Raw genomic sequence first — 22,061 nt, 5'->3', positions numbered from 1 at the left:
AATCATAGGGATGTTAGGAAGTATTTCTTCAGCCACAGAGTAGTCAGTAAGTGGAATAGTTTGGGAAGCGATGTAGTGGAGGCAGGATCCATACATAGCTTTAAGCAGAGGTATGATAAAGCTCACGGCTCAGGGAGAGAGAGGACCTAGTAGCAATCAGTGAAGAGGCGGGGCCAGGAGCTCGGACTCGACCCCCGCAACCTCAACTAGGTGAGTACACACACACACACACACACACACACACACACACACACACACACACACACACACACACACACACACACACACACACACACACACATATATACATACATATACAGCCTCTCCTCGTTTACCAATGACTCGGACTTACAAAGGGCTCACTGACCAGTATGCATTCCTAAATAATGTATGTAAGGGCTGATTTCTTCTATTCTGTTTATTATAATATACAGTACACTACTGTATAAGTATTTAAAAATATACCAGAAATGTTATAAATGGTGCAAAGGTGACATTAAAATAATACCAAAGATGGTTGACACATACCCACTACCATTATGGTATGCTCCTCACTTAGCGATGAATTCGTTTACAGATGTGGTCTTAAGAATGGAACTCCGTCGTTAAGTGAGGAGAGACTGTATATATAGGGTTTGCTGCTATCCGTGGTTTTGGTATCTGCAGCAGGTCCTTAGAACATATCCCCTGTGGATACGGGGGTCTTGATGTACAGTACATGGCTACCATGATGCTATTACATTAACAAGCAAGAGAAACAAAGAATTTAAGGTGGGGTAAATATTTTTTTTTTTTTTTTTTTTTTTGCATTTTTTATACTGATATTAAATTTATAATAGTTAACGGTAGCATATTAGCTTTCTGTTTTCTCTGCACGGAATGCCATGCCCATTTTCTCTAGGAGGAATAGACAGCATGCTGCGTCAAATGCCAGTGTCATACACCAACTTCCACCAGGCGTTATTAAGTAAGTTTATTCAGTAACTAAGTTTTTATTTAGGATTTGGGTACATAATATATAGTATATCTCTAGATAAACAAGCAGTGCTATCTACAGTGTAAGGTGAAATAAGAAATAAATTTTTTTGTATGTCTTGAGCACATAACTACTTTTTCTGTATGTTCTTCAATTTGCTTAACACAGTTTTACATAACACACCATTTTCAGGAACATAACTACCATGTTATTTAAGGGTCTACTGTAGTTCAGATTAACCCATAAACGGTCCAAATGTATGTATGTATATGTTTTTACCGCTAGTGCCCCAAACGTATATACATATACGTTTTATTTGTCATACGTACATTCAACATTGCCACGATAAGCCTGAGTCGCCTAGACATGAGAGAATGGGTGTGTGCACTCACTGTACGCTATATTAAAATAGTTGGGGATGCCTGGGTACCATATGCTCTTTTTTCCTATTAAAAAAAAAAGATTTTTTTTCTCTCAAAAAAGTTGGGGCACTACGGGAGAGAACATATATATACATTTGGACCGTTTACGGGTTAAGAATTATATTTTGATTTTCTTGATAATTACCAATAATCTTAAATTTGTATACATTACTGTGTTTGTATATAAAACACTATGATACTGTATACTGTACATGATATTCAAGGCAGTACAGTTCCGTTTTTATGCTTAACTCAAAATTCCGAGTTCATTGCAGTACGTGTAATGCTTAGTAATTTTCCTCCAGATAACGAGAATCATGGATCCCACTGCTACGGATTACGAGGACGACTCTAACATCAAGGTGGAAGTGAAAGAAGAACCAGAATACATTTATGTTGATGAATCAGTGAGCATTGTTATTATTGATTTTAATGGTATACTGTATTTGAGATTTTTTTTAACCTGCTGTTAATACCTTGGAAGGCCTATAGGACTACAAAAAATGTAAACAATACTTGTAATCCTTATAGAGGATAAACTTTGATTTGATTTGATTTGTATCATCATTAGATATCAATAATGTGGTGCTTGTTCTAGTATCTGCATAGCTGCCCACAGTGTGTGAAACCTATCTCTCTAGCTTATAGTCCAGTTTGACAGAGAGCAACATGGGAGCCCATAGGCCCCATGGTGCTAAACTAAGGCACTGTATATGCTAATGTTTAACCAAAATTTTAAGGTTTTTGTTACTTAAAAAATTAAAACACCTGTATCTTATTTATGTCAAAAATAGATTCTTTAACTCTTTGACTGTTTCGTTCGTATATATGCGTCTTATGAGCCACCGTGTTTGACATATATGTATATACGTACTCAAAAATTCTTGCAGCTTCAAATCAAGCTGGTAGGCCCACATGTGAGAGAATGGGTCTGTGTGGTCAGTGTGCACCATATAAAAAAAGTCCTGCAGCACGCAGTGCATAATGAGAAAAAACTCTGACCGTGTTTTTTAATTAAAATGCCGACTTTGTGGTGTATTTTCGTATAGTATTTATGGTTGCGTTCTCGTTTTCTTGGTCTCATTTGATAGAATGGAAAACATATTATAGAAATAGAGGTGATTTTAATTGGTTGTACTATGAAATGAACCTTGAAATGTAGCTCAAAGTTGGGGAAATGTTTGATTTTTGCTGATGTTCAAAAGTAAACAAATGACAGCATTGTCCAATAAATGTACAACTAGCCATTCTGATATGCAGTCATGAATTGGTTGACATTATTTATACAATTATTACAGTATTGCAGTAGTCTGCACAACAGTAAATCTTCTATTTTTTGTTTGATTAAAAATTCAAAATAGAAAGCAAGAGGGGCCTGAAGATGTGACTGATGAACAAAGAAAATGTTATTTTAGAGCCAGGAATGTCTACATTGTTCATTCTGGACCCTATTTTGAAATTGTCATATTTTATAATTTTCGTGAAATTGGCCAAAGTGCAAATTTCTGACCACATTATTGGGTAGTTGAAATCGGTAAATGGGCAGTTTCTTGTACTCAATCGATAGAACAAATGGAGTTCTAAAGAAATAGCTATGAATTTTGTCAATTGGAACAATGGAATTAGCCGAAAATAGGGCTCAAAGTGGGCGAAATTGCCAATTCATAAATATCGCCGAGGTCGCTAACTTCACGAGAGTGTAATTCCATAAGTTTTCCATCAAATTTCATTCTTTTGGTGTCATTACCATTGGGAAAAGATTCTCTATCGTTTCATAAGAAAAATAATTTTTTTTTTTTTTTTTTTTTTTTTTTTTTTTTTTTTTCGACACCAGGAGACACCTCAGGATTTGGGGTTACGACAGTCAAAGGGTTAACTAAAAGTGCTCCTGATCCTAATAGACAGTGGTTTTGTTTCATTTTTGTATGTAGAAGAGTTGTTTTCACATTCATATGTCATGTGAAAAGGAGAGCAACTGTCTTAGAATGAAAAATTCTCCTAATGATTATAAAGAAGACAAAATCAAGTGAAGGTGTATGATGATCTACAGGAAAACTATCATCATAGTGAAGTAAAGGACTAAAGTGTGCACTGGGGTACCATCGACTAATGTTCACACTCATGCATATGATGTATGCACTGTCATCAGACCCACGAAGTGCATCCAAAGGTTCCAAAAATATCTTTGGAATGTTTGCTTCTATCAATTCAGACATGATTGATATTGTATTGGAATACACGGACAGGTACCTCAATGAGCATAAAGAAAAAGCATGCACAAAAGTAAAGCAAAAAACACTGATACATGAAATAAAATTATTTATTAGACTTGTGATGTTTGAAGTGATCCTTGGCAGCAACACTGAAATTGGATGATTTGTGACATGATGGTAATAGTATTTATTAGTTCAGAAAGACCATATCTCCATGGGAAAGTGAAGAAGAATCCTTCCTCTATAAGTCATGTGTGCCGTAAGAGGTGACTAAAATGCCGGGGGCAAGGAGCTAGTAATCCCTTCTCCTGTATTAATTATTAAATGTAAAAAGAAGAAAAACTTTTTTTCTTATTTTTACAGTCACCGTACCTTCGTGGGAGACAGTCATCATGCTAAAAAAAAAAGGGCATGTCTGTATGTCATTTCAGATTCTTCCTGGCCATCATATGATTTGATGACAGGCACTCATACTAACTGCTCATTACAAAGCTGCTCTCATTAAATAATTTTTTTTTTAAAGTTTTTATTGGATGTTTTGAAAATTATTCTATAATGGTGAGTGCTAGTATAGATAAAATACAGTGGACCCCCGCATAACGATTACCTCCGAATGCGACCAATTATGTAAGTGTATTTATGTAAGTGCGTTTGTACGTGTATGTTTGGGGGTCTGAAATGGACTAATCTACTTCACAATATTCCTTATGGGAACAAATTCGGTCAGTACTGGCACCTGAACATACTTCTGGAGTGAAAAAATATCGTTAACCGGGGGTCCACTGTATTACTTTTAGGGGAAAAATATTAATTTGGGCAATAGATGAATAATTATTATTATTATAATCAAAACAAAGCACTAAACCTACTAGGGTCATATACATGAATAATAAATCCAAGAAATATGGGGTAAAGATATACACAGTGACCATCTTCTCAACAATGTTTGTGAGCACGTAACATTATGCAGTCATCCCACAAATTCATGGGCTTCCATGTTGGTTGGCTTCAGTTATCCAATATTTTTATTGATGGGCAGTGCACAAATAGATTCAGTTATCCAAAGTATAAGTAAATTCTTATTCAGTGGATAAATTGCACTGAAGCTAATTTATGAATGCTTGAGATGCCTTTTATATTACTTGCCATGCTAATTTTTCTCTTTTCCAGGTATGTCGGGTAAAACTGGAAGAGAGGGATGATGATGTTATATTGGTAAGTTGCTTTTTACATGCTGGTACAAATTTTCACAATAAACTTCAAGAAAATACTAATGGTTGCAGTAAGGAAATATTTATTGAGATATAAAGATTTTTAGTAGAATGAATATTGTTATTTCTTCCAAAACATTGCATATGTTGATCTGTTAAACACAGCTATAAATGAACTGAAAAGTGGTATGGCTTCCTGTGATAAGGAATGCTAGCTATAAATGAACTGAAAAGTGGTATGGCTTCCTGTGATAAGGAATGCTAGCTATAAATGAACTGAAAAATGGTATGGCTTCCTGTGATAAGGAATGCTAGCTATAAATGAACTGAAAAGTGGTATGGCTTCCTGTGATAAGGGATGCAGTGACTTCCAAGCGACATTAACATATTCATTAGACAAATCTGTACCAATATGGGTTCCTGTATAAATGTCATTTCTGTGGCTTTTGTCATTGTGCAAAGTTTAGTTGCATTCTGTAACTAAAAATAAAGTAATTTTATAATTTTAGAACGAAGTTGCACAATTTAAGAATTTAAATTAAATATTGGTACGAGATTGGTAGACATCAACCATCAAGGGACATACTACTTTCCAGTCATATAAGTAAATTGGAAGCCTGTTAAATATTTTGCACTCAGGTTGCTGGTCTTTATTTTGTCTCATAAAAGGCCTAAGATGGTAAATTATTGAAACTTTTCCTTACATTCAGCATACACTTATCTTTACTTTCCTGTGTGTTTCTTAATCACTTCACTGGCTGTGCTGTAGTAGTATGGCTTTGAGGTCACTGGGTATACCGTAGTACTACAGCATGAGCTCAGCTCAGATAAGCTGTGAGCAGTAAATTTGGGCCTAGATATGAGAGAATGGGTCTATGCAGTAAGTGTGCACCATATAAAAAAAATCCTGCACCACACAGTGCATAATGAGAAAAAACTGCGACAGTGTTTTCGGTTTAAAACAGCGACTTTGGGGTGTATTTTCATATGGTTTTTGTGGTTGTATTCTCGATTTCTTGGTCTCATTTGAAGGAATAGAAAATATATTACAGAAACTGAGCTCAAAGTAGCAGAAATGTTCGATTTTAGCTGATATTCAAGAGTAAACAAATCACATCACTCTTCCAATACATGTCCAACTGGTGGGTGTAATATCTGTTCACGAATGTAATAATAATAATAATACAGTGATACCTCGCATGTCTGGCCTGACATTATCTGAACCTCACCAATATCTGAACAGGCCCTGAGAAAGGGCAAAATTCTAAAATTATTACTGAAAAATCCGAACAGCCATTCGGATATGGCAGGAGGCTGAATCAAACTTGATGCGCACTTTAGTGTACCGATTGGCCACTAGGAGCCGCTCTCTTCACCACCCCTGCTACCCACTGTTCTCAGTCCCATTATTGTGTCCTTACTGAACAGGTGCGCATAATGGCAGTGCAGTCAGGAAGTGAGTTTGTGGCCTTTGTGGGGGTTCCACTCTTCCTTTTAGCATTGTTACTGCTGCGTTTTGTACTAGCTATCTTGTATATGGCACCAAAGAAGAACAGGAATGTGCTTACTCTAGAAAAAAGGAGGGAAATATTGTCGCACATGGATGCAGGTTGGTCCAACACGCGACTTATGGCTGAATATAATTTGGCAAAGTCGATCGTCTGTGAAATCAAGAAGGCTCGCGATAAGATTATGGCCTACACAAGTGAGTTTTCTGCTGCCTCAAAAACTGGAAAAAGTGCTGAAAGAAAAGTATTGGCAAAGCCACAGAGCTTGGAACTCGATCAGTGCACGATGAAGTGGTACCTACAACAACGTGGTAGTGATATGATGGTTTGTGGTGCCAAACTTAAAAGGGCTGCAGAATGGCTGCAATAGCTGCAATCTCTGATGGATGCAGAGATGGCAGAATCAGTGTTGCACCTGGAACATTCCGAAAGTGATGACAATGACGACCCAATGCCTCCAAGACCAAAAACTTCAGCAGCAAGGGCAGATGTTGAAACACTTTTGGAGTATTTGAAGCGTCCACTGTCTATAGCCCATTTGATAAATTATAGTCCTGTGGTCCATGAAATATGGGAGGCTGTTATTCGAGCCCAGAGTGTCTGGTCCCACCGCCAGACGACATTGGACTCATTTTTTAAACCTACAACGCCATTGCCGATGGCAGTATGACGGAGTATGGATGGCGATGTGATGGTACGGATGCGCATATTTTTCCCTCACGTATCTGGAAGCTCCGTGTTTCCGAACTGGTCTCAGCCAACATAGTTCAGATATGAGAGGTATCACTGTAATAATATCTTTATTTCTACAAGTACGTGTATGAGGTATACAGGCCTAATTGACATCAGTGACATACTACCATATAGAAAGCAGCTTATTATGCAGAGCATTTCGGGCAAATTACGCCAGTTTTGTCCCAGGATGTGACCCACACCAGTCGACTAACACCCAGGTACCCATTATACTAATGGGTGAACATGGACAGCAGGTGTCTTAAGGAAACACGTCCTAATGTTTTCCAGCCGTACTGGAGATTCGATCTCTGGACCTCGGTGTGTAAGCTGAGTGTTGTAGCGATTGAACTGATATTATTTATACAATTATTACAATATTGCATAATAGTAAATCTTTTATTTTTTGTGTAAATAAAAAACTGTGTGAATTAAAAATCAAAATGGAATTCATGTGTAAAGCCTGGAAATATAACTGATGAACAGAAAATTTTTTATTTTAGTGCCAGGAATGCCTGCATTGTTTATTTCTGGAGCCTATTTTGAAATTTGTGTGAAATTGGCCAAATTACCAATTTCTGATCACTTCATTGGGTAGTTGACATAGATGATTGGGCGATTTCTTATTCTCAATCAGTAAAATGGAAAACATACTAGTGAAATAGCTAAGAATTTGGTTGACTGGAACAATGTAATTGGCCTAAAATAGGACTCATATTGGGCAAAGTCGCCACTGTGTAAATATCACAGATACACAAAATTTGTGAAAGCTTAACTTTGTCAGTTTTCCTTCAGATTTCGTACTTTTTGTTTTATTACCTTCAGAAGAAGATTCTCTACCATATTAGAAGAAAAATCATTTTTTTTTTGTTTTTTTTTTTTAAATTCTTGGCCAGTGGACAAGTTTCAGATCAGGGGTCTGGACAGTGAAGGGTTAATATTGTAGTTCTTCTTCTTGTAATACTTCCTCTCAAATTTATGAGGCTAGGTCTGAGATCAGGCAGAGAGTGTAATGATCCCAGCAGATAATGTCAGATATGGTGAACAAAAAAAAAAATACAGTTGTCTCATTTATAATGTTTTCTTAATTAAAACTCCACAGAAGTTTCATATATAAAAGATTGTAACTGATAATAAATATTAGAAGTGTATTCATTCTGTTGTAAGATATTGTTATGACTTTCCTTGCTTTCGAATAATTGTTGAGGTGGTTCGGACATGTAGAGGGAATGGAGCGAAACAGAATGACTTCAGGAGTGTATCAGTCTGTAGTGGAAGGAAGGCGGGGTAGGGGTCGGCCTAGGAAAGGTTGGAGGGACGGGGTAAAGGAGGTTTTGTGTGCGAGGGGCTTGGACTTCCAGCGGGCATGCGTGAGCATGTTTGATAGGAGTGAATGGAGACAAATGGTTTTTAATACTTGACGTGCTGTTGGAGTGTGAGCAAAGTAACATTTATGAAGGAATTCAGGGAAACCAGCAGGCCGGACTTGAGTCCTGGAGATGGGAAGTACAGTGTCTGCACTCTGAAGGAGGGGTGTTAATGTCGCAGTTTAAAAACTGTAGTGTAAAGTATCCTTGGTGGGAATTGGCCAGTGTGTTAATAAAAAAATAAAATTTTATTTAATTATGTGATGCTGGGATTAAGAGAAATTTGCACTTTTGTTAGTTAGTGCCAATAGCCATTGTAATTAAGAGCTGAGTGCAACATTACTCATTGTCACTCAGATGACTGTGTACACATCAGCAAGTGTTTAGTGTTATCATTAACTTTCGTGTACACATCAGCAAGTGTTTAGTGTTATCATTAACTTTCGTGTTGACATAAGGCTCATGTAGGAAAGATGGTGAGTTTTTCATATGTTTACATCAGTCTACAGGACATTTTACAAGAATTTGATAAATCACATATTTTCATTCTTCATACATTATGTAAAACTGTTTATTTAAGCTTGTAAATCATTTGTGTTTGTGAATGTATTTAAAATGCTCATGCGTAATTTCTTATATGTACTGTATGTACAGTATTAATTAAATATTTTTTTCTTTACACAGCCAAAAGATGAAGAAGAGGTTGAAAAGGTAGTAGCAGATGTTGGCCTGTTTGCCATCCAACCAGTTACATTCCGAATTGTGCCTGCACGCAGTCGAAGCCGAAGACGCAGGAAACCTAAATCAAGCACTATTGGGCCAACTAGAAAGATTCTACCTAGGCCACAGATACAAGTTTCTAACCTAAATATTACCAGTGCTCCCTTGCCTATTTCTCATTTGCAACCTACTCCACAGTGCCCTCCAAAACAGTTGCCTGAGCCAGTACCAGAGCAGCAGTCATCTGGCACTCAAAACATTTCTCTTAGCACAGCTGCTTTACCTCAAGTAACAGCCAATACTGCAGGAATTGGGCGTAAAATTTTACCCAGACCACACAATGCGACTCCCTTAATCCGAGCACAGAGCCAGGCTGTATCCTTACAACAACTTCATTCTGTTAATACATCCACTGCACATCAAACTATACCTCTTAATCAAATTCAGTCTATTAGTCCAGCAAGTAACTGCAATATTATGCCCATACACCAGTTGCAATCTCCTTTGACAAATACAAATCATGCTGCTCTTTCTGTCCCACAGCTTAAATCTACAGGATCAGGCCATAGTCAGAAAACTATTGTTATTACTCCTCAGAAGTCAGCTGCTGCTACAATTAATAAGCCTGTTCCTATACCACAGCTGAAATCAGTTCCAGCTGTCTCTAATTCCTTGACTATCTCCACTCCTCTTGTTCACTCTACCTCTTCTGATGGTACAAACATCGGACAGATTCCACAAAAACAATTGACCCATTCAAGTCATGGACGTAAGCTTCTTCCACGTCCACAGCAGCCACCCATCCGACCATCTTCTGGAATGGTTATTCATCCTCAGCAACAATCTTTATCACTTCAGCACCTTCAGAGCATCACCCCTGTCAGCATGCATCAGACTGTTCCTCTCCAGCAGGTACAGTCTATCTCAACTTCTAGCTCACAGCAAACCCTGAATATTCATCAGATGCAAAATATTTCTTCAGTCTCTACATCACAGAATATTCCTGTCCAGCAGATTCAGACTCTAAATACAGGAAATTCTCAACAAAATGTAGCACTTCATTCTTTGCAAAATGGTGCATCAGTAACCACACATCAGTCACTTTCCCTTCAACCACTGCCAGCTATACCATCTGTGAGCTCTCATCAACATCTGCCTGTGCAACAGTTTCAAACACTACAAAGTGGAAACTCTCACCAGACCATGCCTATACAGCAGATACATGCTTTGCCATCTGGAAACTCGCAGCAGTCTACCTCGGTGCACCAAGTACCAACAGTACCCTCTGGAAATTCACAAACTATCCCAGTACATCAAGTATCAACCATACCATCTGCAAATTCACAACAAACTATCCCGGTGCATCAAGTATCGACAATACCATCTGGAAACTCTCAGCAAACTATTCCAGTGCACCAGGTGTCAACTATACCAGCTGCAAATCCACAACAAGCTATCCACGTGCATCAAGTATCAGGCATACAATCTGGAAATCCACAACGGCATATGCCTCTTCACCCTTTGCAAACTTTAACTTCTGGAAGTTCTCAACAAAATATGCATCTACAGAATTTACAAACCATAACAACCAGAAGCTCACCTCAGAATATATCAGTGCAGCAACTGCAAACAGTTTCACCAGGAAATTCACATCAAATTTTGCCCATGCAACAAATCCAAGCAATTCCTTCTGTAAATAATTGTCAGGTTACACCAATCCAACAAGTCCAATCCATTACTGCAGGAAGCACAGAACAAGCAGTCTCTCTTCAACAGTTACGCACTATAGTTCCAGTCAGTCAACAGCAGACAGGGTCTCTACAGCAGATGCAAACTATCCAGCCTGCTTGTCCACAGCAAGGTATATCTCTTCAGCAGCTACAGTCCATGTCACCTGCTTCTGCACAACAAATTTTGCCCATTCAACAGTACAATAACAGTCACTCATCTGTGCCTCTGCAGCAAATACAGACTCTTCCTCATGGCAGTAATCAACAAGCTGTGCCCTTGCATCAGTTAAAATCTGTAAATCCTGGCATTTCACAGCATGCTTCATCTTTGCAGCAGCTCCAGTCAATACCTCAAGCAGGTGGACATCAAAATCTTTCTATCCAGCAGTTGCAAACAGTGAACCAGAGTAATGTACAGACCAACCTTCCCCTCCAACAACTTCAAACGTCTTTACCATCTGCCACAACACATCAGACACCTCTCCAGTACATACAGCCTGTTACTTCAACGGCCAACCAAAACATGCCCCTTCATCAGCAGCTACAATCCATTCATCATAATGATTCAAGTCAGAGTATGGAATTTCAATCCATTGCTTCTTCAAGTCAGAACCAAGCTGCTGTGCATATTCAACAACAGATGCAGCTGGCACCTCCCATGCATTGTATAGCACAAGGTAAAACTCAATTGAAAATGCCAATACAACCAATTAAGACTAATAACACAGTTGCAAAAAATAAATTGAGAAAATTACGCCAGAATTCAGGATCTCATTCAACCTTTAAAAATAGACCTATTCTGAAGGTAGGATCTGTGACTTCATATGCAGTTGAGCATAATATAAAACTTTGTGAAAAGAAAATTTTCATTCCAAGATCCAGTGACAAAGCTTCTTCTGTTCCTCTGTATGCCACTGCACCAACCCCAGGCCGCAAAATATTGCCACGTCCACTGTTACCAACCACGTCATCAAACTCTGACATTCAGGCAATCAGATTAGAGAATTTGAAGCATATCACATCTACAGCCAATTATAAGATCTTGCCCAAGAAACCGTTACAATCTGTGGATATTTCAGTACAAAATTCTATGTCAATACCTGAGCTTCAGGCAACAACTTCTAGCCTTACCCACAAAACTATTCCTATTCAGCAACTGCAGTCATCTTCACATCAAACAGCCATATCTGGAGTAGATGGTAAAAACATGATTTCTCAAATACCTTTGTCATCTGCTAATGCTGCTTGTAATTATGTTCCATTCTGTGGACAAAAGTCTGATACTTCTGTAAGTAATATTTATATTGAAATTGGTACTCAGTTATCAGGGAAACTGTTAACGTCTTCGAAACATTTTTCTCTGATCAGTCCAAAAACAGAAACTGGCCCAGAGACTCAGTTTGAGTCCTCATCACTTTCTGAGTCTGGATCACCAACTGAGGACATTAATGAGCTTTCACCTGTTGTAGAGCAAGACTCCACATCACCTGATACAATTAGTGAACGTATTACATCACCACAAAATGACACTGCAACCATTTATGATTGCAGTAAAGATTCGTCGTATTCCCAACTTGAGGTAGCTACACCAAGAACACTGGCTGTCCCTCAGGAAACTTCAGATCAGTCTAGTTCCATTGCCACTCAACAAAATTACAACAAAATGATTATGAATGAATCTTCTAAATCCCAGATACACCTTCAACCATCCAGTGCTGCTTCTAATGAACCTTGTGTTTCATCACAGGAGCAGTGTTCTTCATATTCTTTCCCTGATGATTGTGCTTCAGAAGGAAAGTCCAAAGAGCACTTGTCATCCAGTGGTGAACAGATTGAGACTAACACTACACTTAATTCTGTGCATAATGACCAATTCAGTAGTTCTGTTGTATCAAGTACATACCACCACCATCCTCAAGAGCATGCTTCTCTTGATAGAGATGACTCTTCATCTATTGTTGAAGATGAGGGTGATTCATCTGCAAATGAATCTAAAGATACTCTGCAAGAAGAATGTAATAACTCATTAGCTGCATCAGCCTGTAGCCTTCAGCTTGAAGATAAACCTTGTCATGGATCTAATGTTGGCTTTGTGAGCGAGCATCATTTTGAATCCCGAGACACGACAGATGATTCTGTTTCATCGATGCAGCAACGTTGTCTTACTTCTGATGTATCACGGGAGCTTGGATCTTCGCATTCTGACCCTTATTATTCTGCACCTGCTAATTATGCATCATCTTCAAAGCCATTGTATAGTACTGCAGCCAATGGAGTTGGATCTCTATCTACTCATTCTCAAGGCCATTCTATTCCATGTATCATTGATAAATCACAGACTTCCCCTCAGGATAGATATACACTTCTTAAGGCTTCAGATATTAGTGTGCCTGTGCAACCAGTGTCATCTGTGTTATATTCAAATACAAATGTTCCTGTAAATTATGATAGTGCAGCAGAAGTTAAATCAGAACTTGGAGAACAATATGCAGTTAAGTGTACCACTGAAAATGCAGTGCCTAGTCATGAATTACAATATACTGTTCCTTGCACAACCAACCCAACATTATCTTACCTCACACAAGATCAATTCTCCAGCCCTGAAAATCTGTCACTTGTGCAGGAGCAGTGCTCTTCCTCAGGTTCTGAAAAACATACTCTACCAGTCTCTCACCTTCATATTTTATCTACTTCTGAGCATAACTTGCCATTTCAACATATTACTTCAACCACTTATAGTACAACGTGCAGCTATAACCCAGCACCAGAAGCTGAAGGCAGCAACAATAGTTATTGGATCAACACTCGTAAGTCGCAACATCCAAAGGCCATGGATGAAGTGAGCTTCAGTTACCCTCAAAGTGAGAACAGTGTAAGTTAATATTAACTTTTTATGTATTTCAATCGTTTCACTCTTTTTTTTTAACAGCACTTGTTTGTAAGTTACTTTCCTTTCTTTGCACAGTTTATCATTCCCCTCTACCTGAGCTAGTCTTCCCATTTTTCTGAGATACCTTCCCTACTCTGCCTGATCTACATCTTTTCTATTCAGCCTCTCTTCTGCCTCAGTCAGTTTTCTTAATTTATTCACCTTAATTTATCTGCAGTGTTCTGTTTTGAGCTAGACTTGTTTTGTTCTTTGCCCAGTTCAAGAAAGATGTACCCCACACAGAGTAAGTCCTCACTTAACATCGTTGATAGGGTCTTGGAAATTGTGACTCTAAGTGAAATGACATATAACAAAACCACACCTCACTTTTCATTGTCAAATCTCTTTAAAACTTCTAGTTTTGTTTCTAATGTCACACTTCTCTGTTTTATTTGTAGCCACGGACATCAGGGGTGCACAGTGCACCTTTAATACTCATTACAACAGAGTTAAATCAAGGAATAAATGTTGGTAAAGGAAAAATATTAAGGAGCACCTCCTACCATCATGTAGTTCAAAATCAAACAATAACAGATATGGCAGGCTCGATGAGCACTTTAGTATGGCATTGTTTATTGTTGTGCACTTGTATGATTATCATATACTTTACAAATTTTTATTTTACTGTCTCCACAAAGATAGTGGCCCTGGCCAGAAATTAATTTTTTCCCCACCAACTTTATAATGAATAGACGTTGAATAAAACAACATTATTTGAGGACCTACTGTATCTCATAAACAAAGCTCTCTCTACCTCAGTTCACTCAAAAAGAATGGTACAGAGTGCAGCATAAGTTTCTAATGAAGTTAAATATCAACGTTGATGATTTGAGGCTCATCAGAGAAAGCATTCAGTAGTTATTGCATATATCTATCCCAGTTTCTTCAATAAAATAGCCAATTGGCACTATACAGCCCCAAAGAAGTTTGAGGTTTCTTCTAAGTAAGATACATCAGCTTTAAAAGTTTAAAGCCAGTTAGAAGATGTATTCACTAGTTGTTGCACAGAAACCAATATTCCTACTTAACAAAATTTACTAATTAACACTTAAGTGCCCCAATAACAATGGGTACCTGCTTCTGAGCAAAATGTTAGATTCTATATTTTCATGTTATTGCACAGTTTTTATACAGGTACTCCTCACTTAAACCTGCCTGTTTAACGACCACTCAGACTTATGACCAACTCTCCAACCAGTGTACTGGATGTGAATTTTACTTTTTTATTGTTTTTAATGCCTAGTTCTATTTTTAAAACAGTATCTAAAGATGGTTGACACAAGCCCACTACCAGTACAGTATGCTTGAAATGTCAGTAAAGGGTGACTCCTTGCTTAACAACCAGTTCGCTTACTGGCCTACTCTTAGGAACGGAACTTGAGTGTTAAGTGAGGAGTACAGTACCTGTATTGGTCTTAATCATCATCATAGCCTGATCCTGGTCTCGATCTCATTACGTTTGGTCTTGGTACTTTTAGTCTCGGTATGTTTAGTCTCTGTCTTGCTCTTGATATGTTTGGTCTTGACTGCATCTCTGATGTATGTGCATATACTGAACTATAGAGTAAGTCCTCACTTAGTGCCATCTTGGAAACTGCGACTTTAAGCAGAACAACATATAATGAGACCAATTTTATCATAGGCTAATTGATATTAACTTCAGGGGTGCACGGTGCACCTTTAGCACTCATTGCAACAGTGTTAAATCAAGGAATAAATGTTTGCAAACTGAAGATTAAGGAGCACCTCCTACTACCACACAGTTCAAAAATGAACATGCAAACTCTACACAGACAGTGGCCTTGGCCTGGAATCAATTGTTTTCTCATTATTGTTATAACAAAACAGCATAGAACAAAACGATGTTAAGTGAGGACTTACTGCATGTGCAGTAATAGCTCTGCTGTAGAATACAGCCTTTCCTCACTTAGCTATGTACTCGTTTACCGAAGCCTTGGACTTATGACGGGGTTCCTGACCAGTATTCATACATAAATAATGTATATTAGAGCTGATTTCCTCTATTCTGTTTATTTCAGTATACAGTACAGTACTGTATAAACATTTAAAAATGTACCAGAAATGTTATAAATGATGCAAAGGTGACATTAACCCTTCAACTGTTTTGGTCGTATATATACGTCTTATGAGCCAGTGTTTCGGACATATATATACTCAATAATTCTAGCTGTTTCAAATCAAGCAGGAGAAAGCTGGTAGGCCCACATGTGAGAGAATGGGTCTGTGTGGTCAGTGTGCACCACATAAAAAAAATCCTGTAGCACGGCGTGCATAATGAGAAAAAAAACTGACCATTTTTTTGGATTAAAATGCCGACTTTGAGGTGTATTTTCGTATAGTATTTATCATTGTATTCTCATTTTCATGGTCTCACTTGATAAAATGGAAAACACTATTGCAGAAATAGAGATGATTTTGATTAGTTTCACGATGAAAATAACCTTGAAATTGAGCTCAAAGTAGCAGAAATGTTCGATTTTTACCTATGTTCAAGAGTAAGCAAATCACACCACACGTCCAATACACATCAACTGGGGAGTCTGATATTCTTTCACTAGTGCACTGATGTTATTTATACCATTTTTACAATAATGCAGTAGTCTGCATAACAGTAAATTTTGTATTTTTTATATGAATTAAAAATCGAAATAGAAAGCAATAGTAATATAAGAGGGGCCTAGAGACGTGACTGATGAACAGAGGATATGTTATTTTAGTGCCAAGAATGTCTACAGTGTTTGTTCTGGACCCTATTTTGAAATTGGCATCTTTTTTAATTTGCATGAAATTGGCCAAATTGCCAATTTCGGACCATTTTATTGGGTAGTACAGATCGGTAAATGGGCAGTTTCTTGTACTCACTTGATAGAAAAAATGGAGTACTAAAGAAATAGCTATGAGTTTGGTCAACTGGAACAATGGAATTGGCCAAAAACAGGGCTCAAAGTCAGCGAAATCGCCGATGCGTATATGTCGCCGAGACCGCTAATCTCGCGGGAGCGTAATTCCGTGAGTTTTCAACCAAATTTCATACTTTTGGTGTCATTACAATCGGGAAAAGATTCTCTATCATTTCATAAGAAAATTTTTTTTTTTTTTTTCCAGAAATTTTGCGACATAGAATGACAGTTTTAGAAAGGGGCTTGCGACAGTCAAAGGGTTAAAACAACACCAGAGATGGTTGACACAAACTCACTACCATTATAGTACGTTCCTCACTTAGTGATGAATTCATTTAACGATGTGATCTTAGGAGTGGAACTCCATTGTTAAGTGAGGAGAGGCTGTACATACACATGCCTACATATATAAAAACATGTACATTTAAGGTATAGGTATAGGTATAGGTAGTAGGTTGGCAGACAGCAACCATTCGGGAAGGTACTACCATCCTACCAAGTGAGTGTAAAAAGGAAGCCTGTACAGTAGGGCCCCACTTATACGGCAGGTTAGGTTCCAGGCTACTGCCATAAAGTGGAAATCGCCGTAAAGTGGAACACCTTTTTTTCCACTTATCAATGCATATAAATACTAGATAACAAGTTTACACTAACATATATTAAGTTATCAATAGAACTAGGCATTAAAAAAAACAATAAAAAGGTAAAATACACATATAGTACACTCATTACTTACCTTACAATATTTATAGTCTTAATCTAGGATGAGATGAGTAGTATTTATTGTAAGAAATCAAGTGTGGTATTTATGGTAGCCAGCCAGGCTACCATACCAGGCCACCCCACCCAAACTTAATATTTTACGACATTTAAGCGTCCCAGAGCAATAAAATACATATACAGTTCACTCATTACTTACCTTAACCCTTTGACTGTCGAAAGGCCCAATCCTGAAGTGTCTCCTGGTGTCGCAAAATATTCAAAAAAAAAAAAATATTTTTTCTTATGAAAATGTTAAGATTATTTTTCTGATTGTTTTAGTCCCCCCCAAAAAATTTCCCATCAGTACTTACCGAGATATAGAGTCCTGAAGTTTGCTGAAATTGATCTGCGAGCGGCAACAGCGGCGACTGCCGCTCACCCGGTAAACTTTGATTTACTTGTATTCGATGGTTTCTTGTTTTTTTCACTATTTTATTTTTTCACATAACTTTTGTGGCCCGTGAGACCAAATTATTGTGCAATGTTCAAATATACACTCGTTGAATGTAACACAATTATAGCAAAAACACTCGTATCATTATAATGTTGCTAAAACTTGTTTACACAAACAAACAATGTAAACAAATGTTTATTACGATTGTTTTATAATATATATACATATGGTAAACATGAGGAAATTAAATCTTCATCAGAGTACAAAACAAATTCTGGCCACAAAATAGAGCGAAACACCAACGTCAAAGACCTGGGAGTGATTATGTTGGAGGATCTCACCTTCAAGGACCATAACATTGTATCAATCGCATCTGCTAGAAAAATGACAGGATGGATAATGAGAACCTTCAAAACTAGGGAGGCCAAGCCCATGATGACACTCTTCAGGTCACTTGTTCTATCTAGGCTGGAATATTGCTGCACTCTAACAGCACCTTTCAAGGCAGGTGAAATTGCCGACCTAGAAAATGTACAGAGAACTTTCACGGCGCGCATAACGGAGATAAAACACCTCAATTACTGGGAGCGCTTGAGGTTTCTAAACCTGTATTCCCTGGAATGCAGGAGGGAGAGATACATGATTATGTACACCTGGAAAATCCTAGAGGGACTAGTACCGAACTTGCATATGTACAATCACTGGACACTTTTCTAGAACTGCTGCAGCTTGTGGAATTCTTTGAAACATGGGTATAAGCATAATGGTGTCTTACACTCCTCACACATAAAACGAGTGTCTCTGTGTTTTTGTGGGCGTTTTGTGGTATGTCCACAGACAAAACACCTCTTCTGAGCATTTTTCTTGGCAGTAGTAGCAGGCAGTGGTATGGGGTAGTGATCACCAGGCCTCAGACGAGAGGACATGTGTTGATAGTTTCGTGGGCGCTGGTCTATTGCAGGTGTTGTTCCTTGGTACTTGAATATTATTTGTCTGATGACTGACAAACAAAATTTACCATATTTGGGTTTCTTCTTGGTCTTTTACTTATACATATTATAAGCATTCAGCATGGAAATGTCAAGAAGATGGAAAAACAGTTTTATGTACCACTTAAAACTCTTGCGAACACAGTCAGCAAACCCAATCTGCATGTCACATTTGTCCACTAAGCGCATACTGAGGTTGTAATCCATCACAGCTGCAGGTTTTACAATGGGTTCATTGGTCTCTCTATTCTGCTTGCCAGTGTCTACCATTTCATGTCGGTGAACTGATGTCAGCAGTGTGACATCACGTTTGTCATGCCACCGAAATGCCATGATGTCATTGACAGCAAACACCTGCACTTCACCTCTACGACTGCCAGAATCGAACCTAGGCATATGTTTACGATTTCCACACACTGTGCCACACACATCTGTCATGTTCACTCGCAAGAAATCACTGAGTATAGGGCTTGTGTACCAGTTGTCAGTATATAAAATATGCCCCTTACCAAGATATGGCTCCATCATTGTTCTAACCACATCACCAGAGATACCCAGTAACTTTCTGGTATCTTCCAATGTTTTACCACCAGTGTACACAATTACATCCAAAACCAGACCAGTTTTGCAATCACACAGAACAAATAATTTTATACCAAAGCATTTCCTCTTGCTTGGTATATACTGTTTGAATGAGAGTCTTCCTTTGAACAAAATCAAAGACTCATCAATAACAAGCTTCCTGAAGGGATAAAAATACATACAGCACTTTTGTTTCAGGTAGATAAATACACGTCTGATCTTATATAACCTGTCGCTTCTGTCAGGCCTTGTTTTGTCTGAAAAGTGTAACATACATAACAGTAACACAAATCTATTCACTGGTATAATGTCACTGAAAGCAGGGGTTGAAATCAGGCGGTCTGTCGCCCAGTATGTGTTGACACTGTGCTTATACACATGTGGCATAAGCATTATTATGGCAAAGAACAGATACATCTCTGCCACAGTTGTGTCCTTCCACTGATGTAGGCGTGATCTTGGTGAGAGAATAGTGTTTGCCATGGTGTACTCATAGTATGTATTGCTTTCCCTGACAATAATGTCCATCAGGGGTTCATCGAAGAACAACTGACAGCATTCCAGTTCAGTGGGATTGTTCCCAAGTGTACATGATGGCCGTATTCCACTTTGTCCTCCATCCAAGTTATGGGGATTGGGAACAAACTCGACATCTTGCTGCCAATCCCACACGCGGTCAGCTGGTGGGTTCTGGATATTGTAATGTGGTTGTGGTTGTGCAGGTTGTGGTTGTGGTTGTTGTGGGAGTGTGGGGTCAGGTGAGGCTGGTTGTAGTTGTGCAGAGTCAGCAGCGCGGGTTGTAGCATGGCCCGCTGCTGGTGTCACATGACTCGTGCCACCATCACTATCACCACCACCGCCTGCTGCCTCATTTGCATCATTGATACCCATCGTAACAATATCGTCATCTTCACTATCAGGTCGTCATGTAGGGCCACAGGATGTGCTCCGAGATGTACTCCTTCCTCTTGGAAGAGCATATGGCACACTACCAGACTGCATGCGACATCGTATATACTGTCGCTTCACTGGGGAATACAGTGGACCCCCGCATAGCGACCTTAATCCGTGCAAGAGGGCTGGCTGTTATGCAAAATGTTCGGTATGCGAATGAATTTTCCCCATAAGAAATAATGGAAATCAAATTAATCCGTGCAAGACACCCAAAAGTATGAAAAAAAAAATTTTACCACATGAAATGTTAATTTTAATACACACAAACTGAAAAAGGCATGCACAATTACATGACACTTACTTTTATTGAAGATCTGGTGATGATTGATGGGATGGGAGGAGGGGAGAGAGAGTGTTAGTGTTTAGAAGGGGAATCCCCTTCCATTAAGACTTGAGGTGTCGAGTCCTTTTCTGGGGTTACTTCCCTTCTTCTTTTAATGCCACTAGGACCAGCTTCAGAGTCACTGGACTTCTTTCGCACAACATATCTGTCCATAGTGGCCTGTACCTCTCGTTCCTTTATGACTTCCCTAAAGTGCTTCACAACATTGTCAGTGTACAGGTTGCCAACACGGCTTGCAATAGCTGTGTGAGGGTGATTTTCATCAAAAAAGGTTTGCACTTCAAGCCATTTTGCACACATTTCCTTAATCTTTGTAGTAGGCAATTCCTTCAATTTCTCTCTCCCCTCCTTTGAACCAGTTTCCTCAGGTCTGGCCTCTTGCTCTTGAAGTTGATCTATCAGCTCATCAGTGGTTAGTTCTTCATTGTCGTCCTCCACCAACTCTTCCACATCCTCCCCACTAACCTCCAACCCCAAGGACTTCCCCAATGCCACAATTGATTCCTCAACTGGCATACTCCTCTCAGGGTTAGCCTCAAACCCTTCAAAATCCCTTTTGTCTACACATTTTGGCCACAGTTTCTTCCAAGCAGAGTTCAAGGTCTTCTTAGTCACTCCCTCCCAAGCCTTACCTATAAGGTTTATACAATTGAGGATATTAAAGTGATCTCTCCAAAACTCTCTTAGAGTCAGTTGAGTTTCTGAGGTCACTACAAAGCACCTTTCAAACAGAGCTTTTGTGTACAGTTTTTTGAAGTTTGCAATAACCTGCTGGTCCATGGGCTGCAGGACAGGAGTGGTATTAGGAGGCAAAAACTTCACCTTAATGAAGCTCATGTCCCCATAAAGTCGCTCTGCCACGTCTGTAGGATGACCAGGGGCATTGTCTAACACCAGGAGGCACTTAAGTTCTAATTTCTTTTCAGTTAGGTAATCTTTCACATTGGGGGCAAATGCATGGTGTAACCAGTTATAGAAAAAGTCCCTAGTGACCCATGCCTTACTGTTTGCCCTCCACAGCACACACAAATTCTCCTTGAGGACATTCTTTTGCCTGAACGCTCTGGGAGTTTCAGAGTGATACACTAATAAAGGCTTAACTTTGCAATCACCACTAGCATTGGAACACATCAACAAAGTAAGCCTGTCTTTCATAGGCTTATGTCCTGGGAGTGCCTTTTCCTCCTGAGTAATGTAGGTCCTGCTTGGCATTTTCTTCCAAAACAGGCCTGTTTCATCACAATTAAACACTTGTTCAGGTTTCAGTCCTTCAGTTTCTATGTACTCCTTGAATTCCTGCACATATTT

At 38.7% G+C, this 22,061-nt stretch overlaps 1 protein-coding gene across 1 annotated transcript in view; it reads left to right on the top strand.

The window, feature by feature from the left end:
* Positions 1-263: 263 nt before the first annotated feature.
* The window catches only part of LOC128696719 (mucin-4-like), a 47,935-nt gene continuing 26,137 nt past the window's right edge, over positions 264-22,061 (top strand). The window contains exons 1-5 of the mRNA XM_070094409.1: positions 264-771; positions 902-967; positions 1,704-1,805; positions 4,782-4,826; positions 9,114-13,751. Of these exons, the coding sequence (XP_069950510.1) occupies positions 1,716-1,805; positions 4,782-4,826; positions 9,114-13,751 (4,773 nt within the window). The 5' untranslated portion in view covers positions 264-771; positions 902-967; positions 1,704-1,715. The remainder of the gene's footprint in view (positions 772-901; positions 968-1,703; positions 1,806-4,781; positions 4,827-9,113; positions 13,752-22,061) is intronic.

Source organism: Cherax quadricarinatus, chromosome 46, assembly GCF_038502225.1.
Source record: "Cherax quadricarinatus isolate ZL_2023a chromosome 46, ASM3850222v1, whole genome shotgun sequence".
NCBI lineage: Eukaryota > Metazoa > Arthropoda > Malacostraca > Decapoda > Parastacidae > Cherax > Cherax quadricarinatus.
This window is presented reverse-complemented; position numbering and strand designations above follow the sequence as displayed.